Source organism: Solanum dulcamara, chromosome 5 (genome assembly GCF_947179165.1).
Source record: "Solanum dulcamara chromosome 5, daSolDulc1.2, whole genome shotgun sequence".
Lineage (NCBI taxonomy): Eukaryota > Viridiplantae > Streptophyta > Magnoliopsida > Solanales > Solanaceae > Solanum > Solanum dulcamara.
Window position 1 is genome coordinate 3,764,445 of NC_077241.1, and position 18,726 is coordinate 3,783,170.

An 18,726-nucleotide genomic window follows, 5' to 3' on the forward strand; every position below is an offset into this window, starting at 1 on the left:
TCAAAATATTGTTTTGCAATTAAAATTCAACCACATACACTATTACAATTGTATTCTACGAGGTTTCATATCTTGAAATGTCTTAATAATAGCATCATTAGAAATACTATCAAATACATCTTTTTCTAAATAAGGCACCAAACAACCATTAAAAAAATCATCACTCATTTGGCTCCGCAAGTCATTCTTAATAAACTTCATTGCCGAAAAAGCTCTTTCAACGGAGGCAGTGGCAACTGGTAGAAGTAGAGCAAGTTTCACTAAACGGAATACCAAAGGATAAGTAAAATGTTTCTTTGTCTGAACTAATCTTTTGGAAAGATCACAAAGCCCATTTATATCGGAGAACCTTTCATCAACATCACGAACATCAATAATATAACTTGCAAGTTGATTCCTAAGAGCATTCATATTAGATTCATCAAAGTCATCTGGATATAATTCCGCCATTCTCATTACTTTTTTGATGTCAAAACTTGAAAATGAGTTAATTGGATTCAAGCAAGCAATTCCATGGAGCAAATCGGTAGTCACCTCATCAAAACGATTATTAAGTTCTTGAAGTTGCCAATCAATAATATTGCAAAACACTTCAACACGATAATGATGTGAGATTGTATAGTTAGCAAGCTTTCGTCGTGATCTTAAAGAGCTAATATATGGCTCATCAAAGTTAGGTATCAAAACATCATGTTGGATACAAAATGTAGATACCTTAGCAATAAGAGAGTCCCATTCATCATCCCTTAAAACTTGCAACCTTCTCTTTGCTACTTCAACAAGTAGCATGGCATTTGCAATATCTTGCTCCTTTTTTTGTAAGCATTTATTAAGCTCATTTGTAATTCCTAAAACATCTCTCATCAAATGCAACATGAAAGCAACCTCATATGTTCGACAAGCTTCGAGATGTCCCATTGCCTTAGCTCTTTCATCCAAATTTCGTGCATCAAGAGCAAGTGATTCAAGAACATCAAGAATAGAGCCAAACATAATAATAAAATTATTAAAGGATTTATAATGAGATCCCCAACGAGTGTCACAAGCTCTTGAAAGAACAAGTTGTTGATTCAAGCCCCTACCGGTTGTAAGTTCACCCATATCTAATGCCTCTTTAATTATTTCTTTTTGAGAATCACGTAATTCATCCATACGTTTAAAAGAAGATCCCAATACATTTAAAATATTTGAGACCAATACTACAAGTTTTCTCACTTCAACACACTTTTTAGAGACCCCAACAAGAGTTAGTTGAAGTTGATGAGCAAAACAATGGATGGAATGAGCCGATCTACTTTCTTGCCTAATCAACATTTTAAGGCCATTGATCTCACCTTGCATATTGCTTGCCCCATCATAACATTGTCCACGCACACTTGATGGACTCAAAGAATGTTGAGCAAGTAAATTAACAATTGCCTCCTTTAGAGATGGAGCACTAGTATCTTGAACATGAACAATGTCAATAAGTCGCTCCATCACAAATCCCTTTCTATCAATATATCGAAATACAATAGCCATTTGCTCCTTGCGTGACACATCAAAGAATTCATCAACGAGCATGGCAAAGTAATCACCATTTAATTCATCAAGAATAACTTTAACGGTCTCTATTTTACATGCACTCACAATTTCTTTTTGAATCTTTGGAGAAGTCATTTGATCATTTTGAGGAGCATGTTCTAGTACATAATCACAAATTTTATCACATTTGTTTGCATACCATGAGAGAATTTCAAGAAAGTTACCCCTACTAAGTGATGATTTAGATTCATCATGACCTCGAAATGCAAATCCTTGAGTTATGAGAAGTCTTACTACATCAACCGAAGCACTTAAGCGAATCCAATATCCATACTTGAGTTGATTAGATTGCCTCTCAAATGAAAATTGAATAGACTGCCGTTGTCGTAATAAATCTTGACATTTCTTTTTTGATTGATTATGTATGCTATTTGGTTGACCAATATGTTTGTCAAGACTACTCTTTTTATTCCAACTCTTAAACCCAACACTTGAAAATACTTCACTTCCTCCTTGATGAATGTTATGGTCTTTAAATAAATAACAATACAAACAATAGACTGCATCTTTACTAACACTATACTCTAACCAATCATGATATACATCATCAAACCATTCATGATTAAAACGACGTATTGATCCAGAAATATTTGTTTGAGGATACTCATGCACCGCTAAACGAGGTTGGCAAGGACCATTTAAAAGGTATGCTCTTCTAATAATATCACGATGATTTGGATGATGGTTCAATATTGAGATTCTTTCACCGGGATCAAACTTTAAAGAACCCAAATCAAATTCTTGAGAAGAATGTAATGATACTTCCGAATGATTAGCATTTTTTTCTTGGTTAGATTGACTATGACTTTGAGAGGCTAAACTTGATTTTGAAATTTTGGTGAAATACTTCTTCATTGAATCTTGAAACTGAATCGTAAAGACTAAGAGCACATAAATAAGACAATAAATATCATTATACCAAAGTCAAAGCCATATAGATTTCTGAAAAAAAATTCTAAAAATTTTAAGAACAAATAAAATGAAGAAGAATTAAGAACTTACTCTTACAGGCAGTGGACGGCGGACTGGCGGAGAATGGACAGCAGGGCAGCCGGCAGGACACAGCACACAACAGCAGCACACAGCAGTAGCAGGCACTCAATTTGAAAGAGAAGAGAAGAGTTGGGAGAGAAAGTGAAAAAAATGAAATCCCTAGAAAATAAAAAAGAGGGGTTTTTTATGTCTTGACTTTTCAATTAAAGAGTGAATTTTTTTTTAAAAAATAATATGTTAAGAAGTCCTTTTTTAATTTAAAAAAGGATAAAAACTAAGCCTAAAACGTAACTAAAATCGGAAAAAAAAACGTGTTTGTCTTGATTCGAACACGTGATCTGTGACATCTAAGGAGAAATATTGAACCTCCTTTGCCACTGAGCTAGTCCTTTGGCTTATGCTCAGGGGGTTCAATGTTAAATATTTATACACATAAATTAAAAAATTTATCTTATATACACAGTGTAATTTTTTAACGAAGGGGGTTCGGATGAACCCCCTGAACACCACGTGGGTCTGCCCCTGGGTTTTCCCTTGCATTGTACTAAGGGAGTGACAAGCTCTGATTCAATAGTTATCACGATCTAAGCCCATGACATATATTATTCACATTGTCTTAACTGTAACACCTCAAATATTTCTACGTCAAGACTCGAACCATTTTTCGTGTGCATATAGGCTTGAACTCGAAGACTTCAAATTGTATATATGAGTTAGGATCAATTCCTAAGTATTTGAAGTGTATTAGAGGTGTTTTAGGGTCATAAGGGATCCCTAACACCAAGCCGAGTCTAAAGAATTTCTACCGGCTAAGTTTTCCGATGAGTCCATATAAAGGTCAACTTTAAATGAACATATATCTTAAAATATAACTAATTGGGTGTCTCATGACCTATCAAATTAAAGTTCTTTGAGTCTTTTTTCCAACGCCACCAATTTTGCCTCATTTGGAGACCCTCAAAATTTTATTGATGAGATGTGGAAGATCCTGAAAGCTATGCATGCTACGGAGATCAAGGAGGTTGAGTTGGTATCTTATCAGCTCAAAGATGTGTCAAACATTTGGTATAACCAATGGAAACAAGGTAGAGGTGAGGATGTTGAACCTGCTATGTGGGATGAATTTGAGGGAGTCTTTCTTGACCACTTCTTTCCCAGAGAATTAAGGGAAGCGAAAGTGGAGGAGTTTGTGAATTTGAAACAAAAGGGTATGACCATTAAAGAGTACAGTCTGAGGTTCATCCAACTATCCAGATATGCTCCAGAGATGATCCCAGATGCGAGGTCGAAGATGAGAAAGTTCGTCTCCGAATTGGGAAGACATGTGAAGAAGGAGTGCAAAGCGGCATTGTTAATCTCTGATATGGATACTTCTAGATTAATGGTATATGCTCAACAGGTGAAGGATGAGAAGAGGAAAGACAAAGAGGATCATCTGAGCAAGAAGGCAAAATCAGCGGGGCATGTGAATGAACAGAGGCAAAACAAGGGCAACAGGCCCTTCTTCTAGAAGAGGCCTTCCAACTATGCCTCATCTACCGCCAGTGCACCTATGCCGCAGAACAGGTATGATCGACAGGGATAGAGTCACCAGAATTTTATATCCCAGGGTTCTAAATCCCAGGCTAGCGTGGGTCAAGGTTCGAGGGGAAAACTACCATGCGGTAAGCTCTACTTGGGAGAGTGTAGAGAAGGGAATAAGAATTATTATAAATGTGGCCAAATGGGCCATTTTTCAGAGGGAGTGTCGACATGGGGCAATAGGGCCCACTATCCTACCACCGCACCACCAGCTAGAGGTAATCAAAGGGGCACTACTTCAGGAACGAGCAGAGGCATAAACCGTCTATATGCCATGGTAGTCGCCAAGATCAAGAGGACTCCCCAAACGTCGTGATGGGTATGATTCGAGTTTTTTCTCTTGACTGTTATGTTTTGATGGATCCGGGTGCCATACTATCTTTTGTGACTCCTTACGTGGCAAGTAAATTCAATAGAATTCCTAAATGTCTTCGTGAGCCTTTCTGCGTAGCTATTTCTATCGGTGATTTTGTCTTAGCTGAGAAAGTCTATAGAGATTGCACTGTGTCAATCCATCATAGGGATACCTTGGCTGACTTAGTTGAATTAGACATGGTTGACTTTGATGTGATCCTTGGCATGGACTGGCTTTATGTCTGTTATGCCTCTATTGATTGTAGGACTCAGATTGTCAAGTTTAAATTCCCGAATGAGGCTGTCATAGAGTAGAATGGTAGTCCTGTCATGCCTAAGGGTAAGTTTATTTCATACCTTAGGGCTAGAAAGCTAATCTCAAAAAGGTGTATTTATCACATTGTCCGAGTAAAAGATGACAAGGTTGAGTCTCCATCCCTTGAGTCGGTTCTGATTGTCAATGAGTTTCCCAAAGTCTTTCCTAAAGACCTGCCTGGAGTCCCTCTTGATAGGGAGATCGACTTTGGGATTGATGTTCTTCTTGATACCCAGTCTATCTCTATCCCTCCATATAGAATGGCTCTAGCTGAGTTGAAATAGTTGAAAGACTTGTTAGATAAGGGATTCATTAGGCCGAGTGTCTCACCATGGGGTGTTCCTGTCCTATTCGTGCGAAAGAAAGATGGGTCCCTTAGAATGTGTATTGATTACAGGCAGCTGAACAAGGTCACTATAAAGAAAAAATACCCTCTCCTCAGAATAGAAGACTTATTTGATCAACTTCAAGTTGCCACCTATTTCTCAAAGATAGACTTAAGATCGAGCTACCATCAGTTGAAGCTGAGGGAGTGTGATATCCCAAAGACAGCTTTTCAAACCCGTTATGTCCACTTTGAATCTTGGTTATGTCCTTTGGGTTGACTAATGCCCCCGCAGCTTTTATGGATCTCATGAATCGAGTATTTAAACCATATTTTGATATGTTTGTGATTGTATTCATAGATGATATTTTGGTTTACTCCAAGAATAAGGAGGAGCACGCCTATCATCTTAGAGTCGTCTTGCAAACTTTGAAAGACCAGGTATTGTATGCAAAGTTCTCCAAATGTGAATTTTGGCTTACATCAGTGGCCTTTCTAGGCCATATTATATCTGGAAATGGTATTCAGGTTGATGCTCAGAAGATTGAGGCAGTGAGAAATTGGCCCAGACCCATATCCCCGACAGAGATAAGAAGCTTCTTGGATTTGGCTGGCTATTATCGAAGATTTGTAGAGGGATTCTCATCCATATCATCACCATTGACCAACTTGACCCGAAAGAAGGCTAAGTTCTAATGGTCCGATGTGTGTGAGGAGAGTTTCCAGAAATTGAAGACCAAGCTAACCACTGCTCCTGTTCTAACCTTGCCCGATGGAACAGAGGGTTTTATGATTTATTGTGATATGTTTAGAGTTGGTTTGGGCTGTATGTTGATGCAGAGGGGAAATGTGATAGCCTATGCTTTGAGACAGCTTAAGATTCATGAGAGGAATTACCCAACTCATGACCTTGGGCTGGCAGCTGTGGTATTTGCTTTTAAAATTTGGTGCCACTACTTGTATGGAGTACATGTTGATGTGTTCACCGATCATAAGAGTTTACAATACGTCTTTAGCTAGAAGGAACTCAACCTGAGATAAAGGAGATGGCTCGAGCTACTCAAAGACTATGATATGAGCATCCTCTACCATCTAGGTAAAGCTAATGTTGTTGATGATGCTCTTAACAGGTTCTCTATGGGTAACACTGTCCATATGGAGGAGGGAAGGAAAGAATTGGCTAAAGAGGTGCACAGATTAGCCCGATTGGGAGTTCATCTTGAAGAGAATAATAAAGGTGGAGTTAATGTTCAGGATGGGTCTGCATCCTCACTCGTGGCTGAGGTAAAAGAGAAGCAAGACCAAGATCCCATCCTTCTCCAATTGAAGGAAGTTGTTCAAAAATAAGAGGTGATGGTTTTTACCAAAAGGGGAGATGGTGTGTTGAGGTACCAAAATAGATTATGTGTACCAGACGTCGATGGTGTTCGAGAAAGGATTATGGCTGAAGCGCATAGTTCCAAATACTCTATTCATCCCGGCTCTACAAAGATGTACCACGACTTGAGGGAAGTTTATTGGTGGAGTGGAATGAAGAGAGATATCACGGAATTTGTTTCCAAGTGTCTGAATTGCCAACAGGTTAAAGTTGAGCATCAAATGCCATATGGCTTAGCTCAAAATATAGAGATTCTAGAATGGAAATGGGAGATGATCAACATGGACTTTATTACAGGTTTGCTGAGATCCCGAAAGCAACATGATTTGATTTGGGTGATTGTGGATAGAATAATAAAATAAGCTCACTTCTTGGCAGTTAAGACTACTGACACCGCAGAAGATTATGCAAAATTATACATTCAGGAGATCGTCAAATTGCATGGGATCCCCTTGTCTATCATCTCAGATAGAGGAGCTCAGCTCACTTCCCAATTTTGGAGATCCTTTCAGAAAGAACTGGGTTCAAAGGTGAATCTTAGTACAACCTTTCATCCCCAGACAGATGGCCAAGCGGAGCGCACTATCCAGACATTGGAGGATATGTTGAGGGCATGTGTACTAGACTTCAAAGGAAATTGGGATGATCATTTACCTCTCATAGAGTTTGCATACAATAATAGTTATCATGCAAGTATACAAATGGCTCCCTATGAAGCTTTATATGGGAGGAGGTGTAGGTGTCATGCCTCGGGAGGGTACCCTAGATGTGATCGGCACCCGAAAACCATTTTTGACCTCTGAGCGAACCACCTGGTCCATTCACACATTCATTCAATCACATTCTCTTAGCGGAAACTCAATTAATGAGATACTATTCATAATATGGGGGTCGAAGGCCAAACATTCATCAACTCAACAAACAAATATAATAAGACTCCTCAAAATAACCGTTCAACCTCCCCACACTCTAGTCTATGAAACATCTATCAAAGTCTAAAAGGTGCCAATGACAAGTCCATGGCTACCAACAATCAAAATAAAGGAAATGACAATAAAACTGTACAAAAAGGCTCAACATCCTCCGGGAACTAGGAGGACTCACCAACTAGCAGGAAGTGTATATGGATCTTCAATGGAGCGCCGGTTGATGATCTCTAGTACCTGTCTCTGCATCATGAAATGATGCAGGCCAATTGGTGTCAGTACATGGAATATACGAGTATGTAAAATGGCCGAAAGAAACAAACATCAAGAAAGTATCAATATCAACTCAGGATCTCAACTCATATATATATATATATATATATATACAAAACAACTCACTCAAGTGTCCTAAGTCTAACAAGAAGTGATTTAGACCGGACCAAATCTCATGCCACTCAACTCAATTGACTCGAAGTACTATCAAGACCTAAATGAGAGTTTCTCTTATCCGACAACCATCACTTATGAGCCAGTAATAGTACAACAATCAGACGTCGTTGTTACGTCCGTCCATACCTTCCTAGGGCATGAACGCCTCCCTAATCATAGATTCCATCGATTAGTCAAGTCCTATTATTTCAGGACAAATAAATGGGAAACATCCGACTTTAATGGTTCGATCCCATGGGAAGCATCTGACTTTAACAGTTCCATCCCTACCTATGTTGGCGGCATAGTTTCTGGGGTTCGAGTACGGACTATACTCTCGCCCGCCTCGGTGCTCAATACTCCTCCCATGAATCTATGCTCATAAGACTCCCTCCAATCATCTCAAACAAGCCCTCACGGCTAGTTTCATGTGGGACATTGCCAACTCATCAACTCTATCCTCATTTCAACTCATTTAAGCCTCATTTAGATAAGCATTTATGATATCTCCTCAAGACTCATCACAACTCTATGACTTTAGCTCAACAATTCAAGTAGAATAACACATTTAAGGAAATTGACTTAAGCAACATAATTACATGGCTAAAGAGATCAACAAAACATAATATCAAGTCATCTCCATCAACTCAAACTAACATGAAGGTTTTAGGACCCTCTTAGCTCAACAACATCCACACAACAAAAATCAAATTTATAAGAGACAAAACTCATTCAAACATAAACCATACCAAGAAACTCCATTCTCATGGACCTTCAACCTCAAAGCAAGAGTAGGGCACATGGGTGGACTCAACCCATGTTTTGGATAGCCTTACATACCTTAGTGAAGACTTGAAGAAGACCTTGGTGTTGGGTCTTCAATAGAGAACTCGAATCTTGAAGCTCTTGGAACTCTTCTTGTTGGAAATGGAGAAAAAGAAGAAGAAGAGAGAGAAAGAGAAGCTCATAGGGCTTTTAAAGAGAGAGTGAGGATGTAAAATGTGTTCCCAAAAGACCAAGGGTAATACATATATAATTTGGGTAAGTTCCCAAATTTTCCCTCCTCAAAAGTTCTGAAAATAGGCCAAAATGCTCCTGGCGCGATAGTGGCACGTCGCGCCATTGCAACGCCAGGCTAATTTTGCCTAAAAACCTACACACCTCGTAGTGGTGCACCGCGCTAGAGACCAAACTACTGAGGCATATTTCTGGCGCGATAGTGGCGCGTCGCGCCCTTATAGTGCCAAGGCCATTGTTCCTGGGTCCTGGAAAATTGGGTTGAAAACCCTGCACACCTTTTAGTGGCGCGCCGCGCCAGAGACCAAACTACTAAGGCATGTTTCTGGCGCGATAGTGGCGCGTCGCGCCACTGCGGCGCCAAGCCCAGTTTTCCAGCAATTTCAACCCAGGCCTGAAAATCTCTACTGTGCTAGTTCATCTTAGGATCGTCATATCTTTCGACTCCAAACTCCAAAAATTTCATTCTTGGTGGTGTTGGAAAGAAGACTCGACGACCTTTAGTTCAATAGGTCATGGGCCACCCAGATCGTCATATTTCAAAAGATAGGGTCGTTAGAAGTCGACCCCTTATATGAACTCATCCTAAAACTTAACTACGACGAATCTTTTGGACTTAGATTGGTCCTAGGGGTCCTTTCTGACCCTGCATCACCTCCAACACTCTTCAATTACTCAAGGACTCACCGTAACTCATGCATACGCTCCTCAATACTCAAGTTCGACCCTACTCATATACAAGAAGGGTCCGAATCTTAGGGAGAATTTTTGAGGGGTGTTACATTATCTCCCCCTTGGTATCATTCATCCTCGAATGACGAGAAACCAAGAATGGACTCGGGGTGCAAATCACAATCAAAATTCAGTCATTCAATTAATTAAATTCTCAAGTAATTTCCAATCATAAGCAAAATGCAAGGACAAATTCAAGTCAAGGAAAATGGACATTACCTTCAACATTCTCATCGGTAGGCACGAATAGATGTGGGTATTTAGATTTCATGGCCTCCTCCGCTTCCTATGTGGCTTCCTCAACAAATTGGTTCCTCCACAGGACTTTGACTGAGGCGACCTCTTTGTTTCTCAATTTGTGAATTTGGCGATCAAGAATTTGAACCGGAACCTCTTCATAAAACAAGCTATCCTTAATTCCAATGCTATCAATGGGGACTATCAACGAGGGATCGCCCAAGCACTTCTTCAACATCGAAATGTGGAACACCGGGTGAATAGAGGCTAGCTCTAAAGGTAACTCCAACTCATAGGCAATACTCCCAATCCGCCTCGAAATCTGGTAAGGACCAATATATCGAGAACTGAGCTTTCCTTTCCTTCCAAACCTCATGACACCCTTCGTGGGTGACACCTTCAAGTATATCCAATCACCTACCTCAAACTTCAAATCTCTCCTCCTCACATCGGTGTAAGATTTTTGGCAACTTTGGGCTGTCTTTAGCCTATCTTGGATAACTCTCACCTTCTCCATGGCTTGGTGAACAAAGTCAGGCCCAATCAACTCAATCTCACCAACTTCAAACCACCTAATGGGCGATCTACACCTCCTCCCATACAAAGCTTCACAAGAAGCCATTTGGAAGCTTGCATGATAGCTATTGTTATATGCAAACTCTATGAGAGGTAAGTGATCATCCCAATTTCCCTTGAAGTCAAGCACACATTCCCTCAACATATCTTCTAATGTCTGGATGGTGCGCTCTGCTTGGCCATCTTTCTGGAGATGGAAGGCTGTACTCATGTTCACCTTCGAACCTAATCCCTTCTAAAAGGATTTCCAAAATTTGGAAGTGAATTGGGATCCTCTATCTGAAATGATAGACAAAGAGACCCCATACAATCTAACGATCTCCTATATGTATAACTTTGCATAATCTTCTGCGGTGTCAGTAGTCTTAACCACCAAGAAGTGAGCTAATTTCGTCATTCTATCCATAATCACCCAAATGGAATCATATTGCTTTTGGGACCTCGGCAAGCCTGTAATAAAGTCCATGTTGATCATCTCCCACTTTCATTCTGGAATTTCTATGTTTTGGGCTAAACCACATGGCCTTTGATGCTCAACCTTCACCTGTTGGCAATTCGGGCACTTGGAAATGAATTCCGCAATATCTCTTTTCATCCCACTCCACCAATAGATTTCTCTCAAATCATGGTACATTTTTGTAGAGCCCGGATGAATAGAGTATCTAGAACTATGCGTTTTGGCCATAATCTTTTTTCGAACATCATCGACATCAGGTACACACAATCTATTTTGGTACCTCAACACACCATCTCCCCCTTTGGTGAAGACCATCACCCCTTGTTTATGAACAACTTTCTTCAACCGAAGGAGGATGGGATCCTGATCTTGCTTTTTCTTTACCTTTGCTACAAGTGAGGACATAGCCCCATCTCGAACGTTTACTCCACCTTCATTGTTCTCTTCGAGTCGAACTCCCAATCAGGCTAATCTATGTACCTCCTTTGCCAATTCCCTCCTTCCCTCCTCCACATGGGCAGTGCTACCCATAGATAACCTGCTAAGAGCATCAGCAACAACATTAGCTTTACCTGGATGGTAGAGGATGCTCATATCATAGTCCTTGAGTAGCTTGAGCCATCTCTTTTGCCTCAGGTTGAGTTCCTTCTGGCTGAAGACATATTATAAGCTCTTTTGATCGGTGAATACATCAACATGCACTCCATACAAGTAGTGGCGCCAGATTTTAAGCACAAACACCACAGCTGCCAGCTCAACGTCATGAGTTGGGTAATTTCGCTCATAAACCTTAAGTTGTCTTGAAGCATAGGCTATCACCCTCCCTCTTTGCATCAACACACAACCCAATCCAATTCTGGATGCATCACAGTAGACCACAAAGCCCTTTGTTCCATCGGGAAATGCTAGAACAGGAGCAGTGGTTAGCTTGGCCTTCAATTTCTGGAAACTCTCCTCACACGCATTGGACCATTGGAACTTAGCCTTCTTTTGAGTCAGCTTAGTCAATGGTGATTATATGGATGAGAATCCCTCTACAAACCTTCGATAATAGCCCGCCAAACCCAAGAAGCTTCTTATCTCCATCGGGGATGTGGGTCTGGGCCAATTCTTCACCGCTTTAATCTTCTGAGCGTCAACCTGAATGCCATCTCCAGATACAATGTGGCCTAAGAAGGCCACTGATGCAAGCCAAAATTCACATTTAGAGAACTTCACATACAATACCTGGTCTCTCAAGGTTTGTAAAAAAACTCTAAGATGATAGGCGTGCTCCTCTTCATTCTTTGAGTAGACCAGAATATCATCTATAAATACAATCACAAACATATCAAGATATGGTTTGAATACTCGGTTCATGAGATCCATAAAAGCTGCGGAGGCATTAGTCAACCCAAAGGACATGACCAAAAGTTCAAAGTGGCCATAACGAGTTCGAAAAGCGGTCTTCGGAATATCACACTTCCTCACCTTCAACTGATGGTAGCCAGATCTCAGGTCTATCTTTGAAAAACAAGTGGCACCCTGAAGTTGGTCGAATAAGTCATCTATTCTTGGGACAGGGTACTTATTCTTTATGGTGACCTTGTTCAGCTGCCTGTAATCGATGCACATTCTAAGGGACCCATCTTTCTTCCGCACGAATAGGATAGGAGCACCCCTTGGTGAGACACTCGGCCTAATGAATCCCTTATCTAACAAGTCCTTCAACTGCTCATTCAACTCCTTCAACTCATGCGGAGCCATTCTATATGGAGGGATTGAGATAGGCTGGATATCAGGAAGAACATCAATCCCGAAGTCGATCTCCCTATCAGGAGGGACTCCAGGCAAATCCTCGGGAAAGACGTCGGTAAACTCATTGACAATCGGGACCGACTCGAGAGATGGAGACTCAACATTGCCATCCTTCACTCAGACAATGTGATAGATACACCCTTTTGAGATTAGCTTCCTGGCCCTAAGGTAAGAAATAAACTTACCCTTAGGCATAACAAGACTACCCTTCCACTCTATGACAGCTTCATTCGGGAATTTGAACTTAACAATCCAAGTCCTACAATCGATAGAGGCATAATAAATATAAAGCCAGTCCATACCAAGGATCACATCAAAATCGACCATGTCCAACTCAATTAAGTTGGCCAAGGTGTCCCTATGATGGATTGACACAGTGCAACTTCTATAAACTCTCTCAGCTAAGACAGAATCACCGATAGGAGTAGCTACGCAAAAAGGCTCACAAAGATATTCAGGAACTTTATTGAATTTACTAGCCACATAAGGAGTCACAAAAGATAGGGTGGCACCCGGATCCATCAATACATAACAATCAAGAGAAGAGACTCGTATCATACCCGTCATGACGTTTGGAGAGTTCTCTTGATCTTGGCGACTACCCATGGCATATAAACGGTTTGTACCTCCGCTTGTGCCAAAAGTAGTGCCCCTCTAATTACCTCTAGCCAGTGGTGCGGTGGTAGAATGCTGGGCTCTATTTCCCCCTGTTGGACACTCCTTTTGAAAATGGCCCATTTGGCCACACTTATAACAATCGACCCTTCCCGTTCTACATTCTCCCAGATGGAGCCTACCACACTTGCCGCATGGCGGCTTTCCTCTCGAGCCTTGACTTACGCTGGCCTGGGATTGATAACCCTAGGGTCTAAAACTCTGGCGACTCTATCCTTGCCGATCATACCTGTTCTGCGGCATAGGCACACTTGCTGTGGACGAGGCATAGTTGGGAGGCCTCTTTTGGAAGAAGGACCTGTTGCCCTTGTTTTGTCTCTGTTCATTCTCATGCCCAACTGATCTTGCCTTCTTGCTCAGATGCTCCTCTCTGTCTTTTCTCTTCTCATCCTCCACCTGTTGAGCATACACCATTAGTCTTGAAATATCCATGTCCGAGATCAACAATGCTGCTTTGCACTCTTTCTTCACATGCCTTTCTAATCCAGAGACGAACTTTCTCATCTTTGACCGCATATCTGGGATTATTTCTGGAGCATACCTGGACAGCTGGATGAACTTCAGGCCATACTCCTTAACTGTCATACCCTCCTGTTTCAAATTTACAAACTCCTCCACCTTTGCTTCCCTCAATTCTCATGGAAAGAAGTGGTCAAGAAAGGCTCCCTCAAATTCATCCCACCTAGCGGATTCAACATCCTCACCCCTACCCTGTTCCCATTGGTTATACCAAATGTTCGCCACATCTTTGAGTTGATAGGACACCAACTCAAGCCCCTTAATTTCTGTAGCATACATAGCTTTCAGAATTTTCCACATCTCATTAATAAAGTTTTGGGGGTCTTCGTCAACCTTAGAACCCGTAAATGCCAGTGGATTCATCCTCAGAAAGTCTCGGATTCTGGCTACAGCAGATGGCTCTTGGGAACTAGAGCTGGGAGTTGGCGAACTCTGGCTACCATTTTGGGCAGCCATCAATTGAGTGAGCATTGCAATTGCCCCTCTAAATTCTGCCTCTGACGTGGGTGCAGGTGGAGTAGCAGGCACTTGGGGCTCCTCAGCATACCTCACAGGTCGGCCTCTAGCCCTTGCCGGGCGTACTTCAGACTGAGGCATCTCTGTATTATCGGTATTCCTTTGGCTAGCAGTACGTTTAGGAGGCATTATTTGTAACGTATAAATGGACGAATTAGAAAGGGGGTTTTATAGAGTTTAACTCCATCGCACGAATTCAGAGTATGAAAGAGGGGAAACAATTCCTAATGTCCTATAACCTCCTGCTTATAAGTGTGGTGCACAATACACCCATAAGCAAGACTCTACTACACATGGCTTCATAGACTCCCTAGGATACTTGAACTCTGGGCTCTGATACCATGTTTGTCATGCTCCAAGAGGGTACCCTAGACGTGACCGGCACCCGAAGGCCATTTCTGACCTCCGAGCGAACCACCTGGTCTAGTCACACATTCATTCAATCACATTCTCTTAGCAAAAACTCAATTAATGAGATACTATTCATAATATGGGGGCCGAAGGCCAAACATTCATCAACTCAACAAACAAATATAATAAGACTCCTCAAAATAACCATTCAACCTCCCCACACTCTAGTCTATGAAGCATCTATCAAAGTCTAAAAGGTGCCAATGACAAGTCCATAACTACCAACAATCAAAATAAAGGAAATGACAATAAAACTGTATAAAAAGGCTCAACATCCTCCGGGAACTAGGAGGACTCACCAACTAGCGGGAAGTGTATGTGAATCTTCAACGGAGCGCCGGTTGATGATCTCTAGTACCTGTCTCTGCATCATGAAATGATGCAGGCTAACTGGCATCAGTACATGGAATGTATGAGTATGTAAAATGGCTGGAAGAAACAAACATCAAGAAAGCATCAATATCAACTCAGGATCTCAACTCATATATATATATATATATACATAACAACTCACTCAAGTGTCCTAAGTCTAATAAGAAGTGATTTAGACCGGATCAAATCTCATGCCACTTAACTCAACTGACTCGGAGTACTATCAAGACCTAAATGAGAGTTTCTCTTATCCGACAACCATCACTTATGAGCTAGTGATAGTACAACAATCAGACGTCGTTGCCATGTCCGTCCATACCTTGCCAGGACATGAACGCCTCCCTAATCATAGATTCCATCGATTAGTCAAGTCCTATTATTTCAGGACAAATAAATGGGAAACATCCGACTTTAACGGTTCGATCCCATATGAAGCATCCGACTTTAACGGTTCCATTCCTACCTACGTTGGCAGCGTAGTTTCTGGGGTTCAAGTACGGACTATACTCTCGCCTGCCTCGGTGCTCGATACTCCTCCCATGACTCTATGCTCATAAGACTCCCTCTAATCATCTCAAACAAGCCCTCACGGCTAGTTTCATGTGGCACATTGCCTACTCATCAACTCTATCCTCATTTCAACTCATTTAAGCCTCATTTAGATAAGCATTTATAAAATCTCCTCAAGACTCATCACAACTCTATGGCTTTAGCTCAACAATTCAAGTAGAATAACACATTTAAGGAAATTGACTTAAGCAACATAATTACATGGCTAAAGAGATCAACAAAACATAATATCAAGTCATCTCCATCAACTCATACTAACATGAAGGTTTTAAGAACCTCTTAACTCAACAACATCAACACAACAAAAATCAAATTTATAAGAGACAAAACTCATTCAAACATAAACCATACCAAGAAACTCCATTCTCATGGACCTTCAACCTCAAAGCAAGAGTAGGGCACATGGGTGGACTCAACCCATGTTTTGGATAGCCTTACATACCTTAGTGAAGACTTGAAGAAGACCTTGGTGTTGGGTCTTCAATAGAGAACTCGAATCTTAAAGCTCTTGGAACTCTTCTTGTTGGAAATGGAGAAGAAGAAGAAGAAGAGAGAGAAAGAGAAGCTCATAGGGCTTTTAAAGAGAGAGTGAGGATGTAAAATGTGTTCCCAAAAGACCAAGGGTAATACATATATAATTTGGGTAAGTTCCCAAATTTTCCCTCCTCAAAAGTTCTAAAAATAGGCCAAAATGCTCCTGGCGCGATAGTGGCACGTCGCGCCATTGCAACGCTAGGCTAATTTTGCCTAAAAACCTACACACCTCGTAGTGGTGCACCGCGCCAGAGACCAAACTACTGAGGCATGTTTCTTGCGCGATAGTGGCGCGTCGTGCCACTGCGGCGCCAAGCCCAGTTTTCCAGCAATTTCAACCCAGGCCTGAAAATCTCTGCTGTGCTATTTTATCTTAGGATCGTCATATCTTTCGACTCCGAACTCCAAAAATTTCATTCTTGGTGGCGTTGGAAAGAAGACTCGACGACCTTTAGTTTAATAGGTCATGGGCCACCCAGATCATCATATTTCAAAAGATAGGGTCATTAGAAGTTGATCCTTTATATGAACTCATCCTAAAACTTAACTACGATGAATCTTTTGGACTTAGCTTGGTCCTAGGGGTCCTTTGTGACCCCGCATCACCTCCAACACTCTTCAATTACTCAGGGACTCACCGTAACTCATGCATACGCTCCTCAATACTCGAGTCTGACCCTACCCGTACATAAGAAGGGTCCGAATCTTAGGGAGAATTTTTGAGGGGTGTTATAGTAGGTCACCAATTGGGTGGTTTGAAGTTGGTGAAGTTGAGTTAATTGGGCCTGATTTTTTTCACCAAGCTATGGAGAAGGTGAAGGTTATTTGAGATAGGCTAAAGACAGCCCAAAGCCGCCAGAAATCTTACACCGATGTGAGAAGGAGAAACTTAGAGTTTGAGGTAGATGATTGAGTGTACTTGAAAATGTCACCCATGAAGGGCGTCATGAGGTTTGGAAGGAAGGTAAAGCTTAGTCCTCGATACATAGGTCCTTACCAGATTTTTAAGGAGGATTGGGAATGTTGCCTATGAGTTGGAGTTACCTTTTGATCTAGCCACCATTCATCCGGTATTTCACGTCTCGATGTTGAAGAAGTGCTTGAGCAATCCTTCATTGGTAGTCCCCATTGATAGTATTGGAATCAAGGATAGCTTGTCCTATGAAGAGGTTCCGATCCAAATTCTTGATCGACAAGTTTGAAAATTGAGGACCAAAGAGATTGCCTCGGTCAAAGTCTTGTGGAGAAATTAATTTGTTGAGGAAGCCACATGGGAAGCTGAGGAAGATATGAAAGATAAATATCCACATCTATTCGTGCCTATCGATGAGAATGTTGAAGGTAATGTATATTTTCTTGATTTGAATTGATATGTCCATTCTTGAGTTTGAATAGTAATTTATTTTGAGCATTTGATGGGTCAAATGATTGAGTCATGATTTTTATTTATACCTCGAGTCCATACTTGGTTTTCTCATCATTCAAGGACGAATGATCCCAAGGGGGGATATTGTAACACCTCAAATATTTCTACGTCAAGACTCAAACCATTTTTCGTGTGCGTATAGGCTTGAACTCGAAGACTTCAAATTGTATATATAATTTAGGATCAATTCCTAAGTATTTGAAGTGTATTAGAGGTGTTTTAGGGTCATAAGAGATTCCTAACACCAAGTCGAGTCTAAAGAATTTCTACCAGCTAAGTTTTCCGATGAGTCCGTATAAAGGTCAACTTTAAATGAACATATATCCTAAAATATAATTAATTGGTGTCCTATAACCTATCAAATCAAAGTTCTTTGAGTTTTCTTTCCAACGCCACCAATTTTGTCTCATTTGGAGTTTGGAGTAAAAAGTTATGACCATTTTACTAGAGACGCTCTATCCTAGCAGAAGTCCGCGATGGATCCGCGATGCGGAGAGGACACAGACTCCACTGTCTAAGACGAACGACGCCCCCTTTATTTTTTAAGGGTATTTTTATCCTATAACCCTTTGGGGAGTTATTCTAATATCCCTAAACTTGTAGAAAATATTTTTCCTCATTAAAAACCCTCTCATTCACTTCTAAACATCAACGCTCAAGAATTTTCAAGAAAGCATCAAGTTAGGGTTCTTTTTTTCAAGATTCTTCAACAAGGTAATTCCTTCATAGATTTCAATCTTTCCAAACCAAACTTCTTCATCTATTCATGAATCTCTAAGAGAAATCTTAAATTCTAACCATAGGGTTTTCAAGAAAACAAATCCAAGAATTTCAAGAAAGGGCCTCTTGATTGTTCTTCTTCAAGTTAAGATTTTTCATCTCGATTTATGGAGCTTTTAAGGTATGTAAGGCTAATTAAAACATGGATTTTTGTTTTTCCATGTGCCCCATAAACGTGTTTGATAGAATTGTGAAAGACTTAAACCTTCCATGAATGTTTT

The 18,726-nt window shown here is 40.8% G+C and overlaps 1 protein-coding gene across 1 annotated transcript; it reads right to left on the reverse strand.

Moving 5' to 3' along the window:
* Window positions 1–42: 42 nt before the first annotated feature.
* Window positions 43–1,659, reverse strand: LOC129889918 (uncharacterized). Its single transcript, XM_055965392.1, has one exon. The coding sequence runs from the start codon at window positions 1,657–1,659 to the stop codon at window positions 43–45; it is 1,617 nt and encodes a 538-aa protein (XP_055821367.1).
* Window positions 1,660–18,726: the final 17,067 nt, after the last annotated feature.

Excerpts from the sequence above, each read along its gene's own strand:
- LOC129889918 (XM_055965392.1), bottom strand. The coding sequence starts at position 1,659 with ATGACTTCTCCAAAGATTCAAAAAGAAATTGTGAGTGCATGTAAAATA.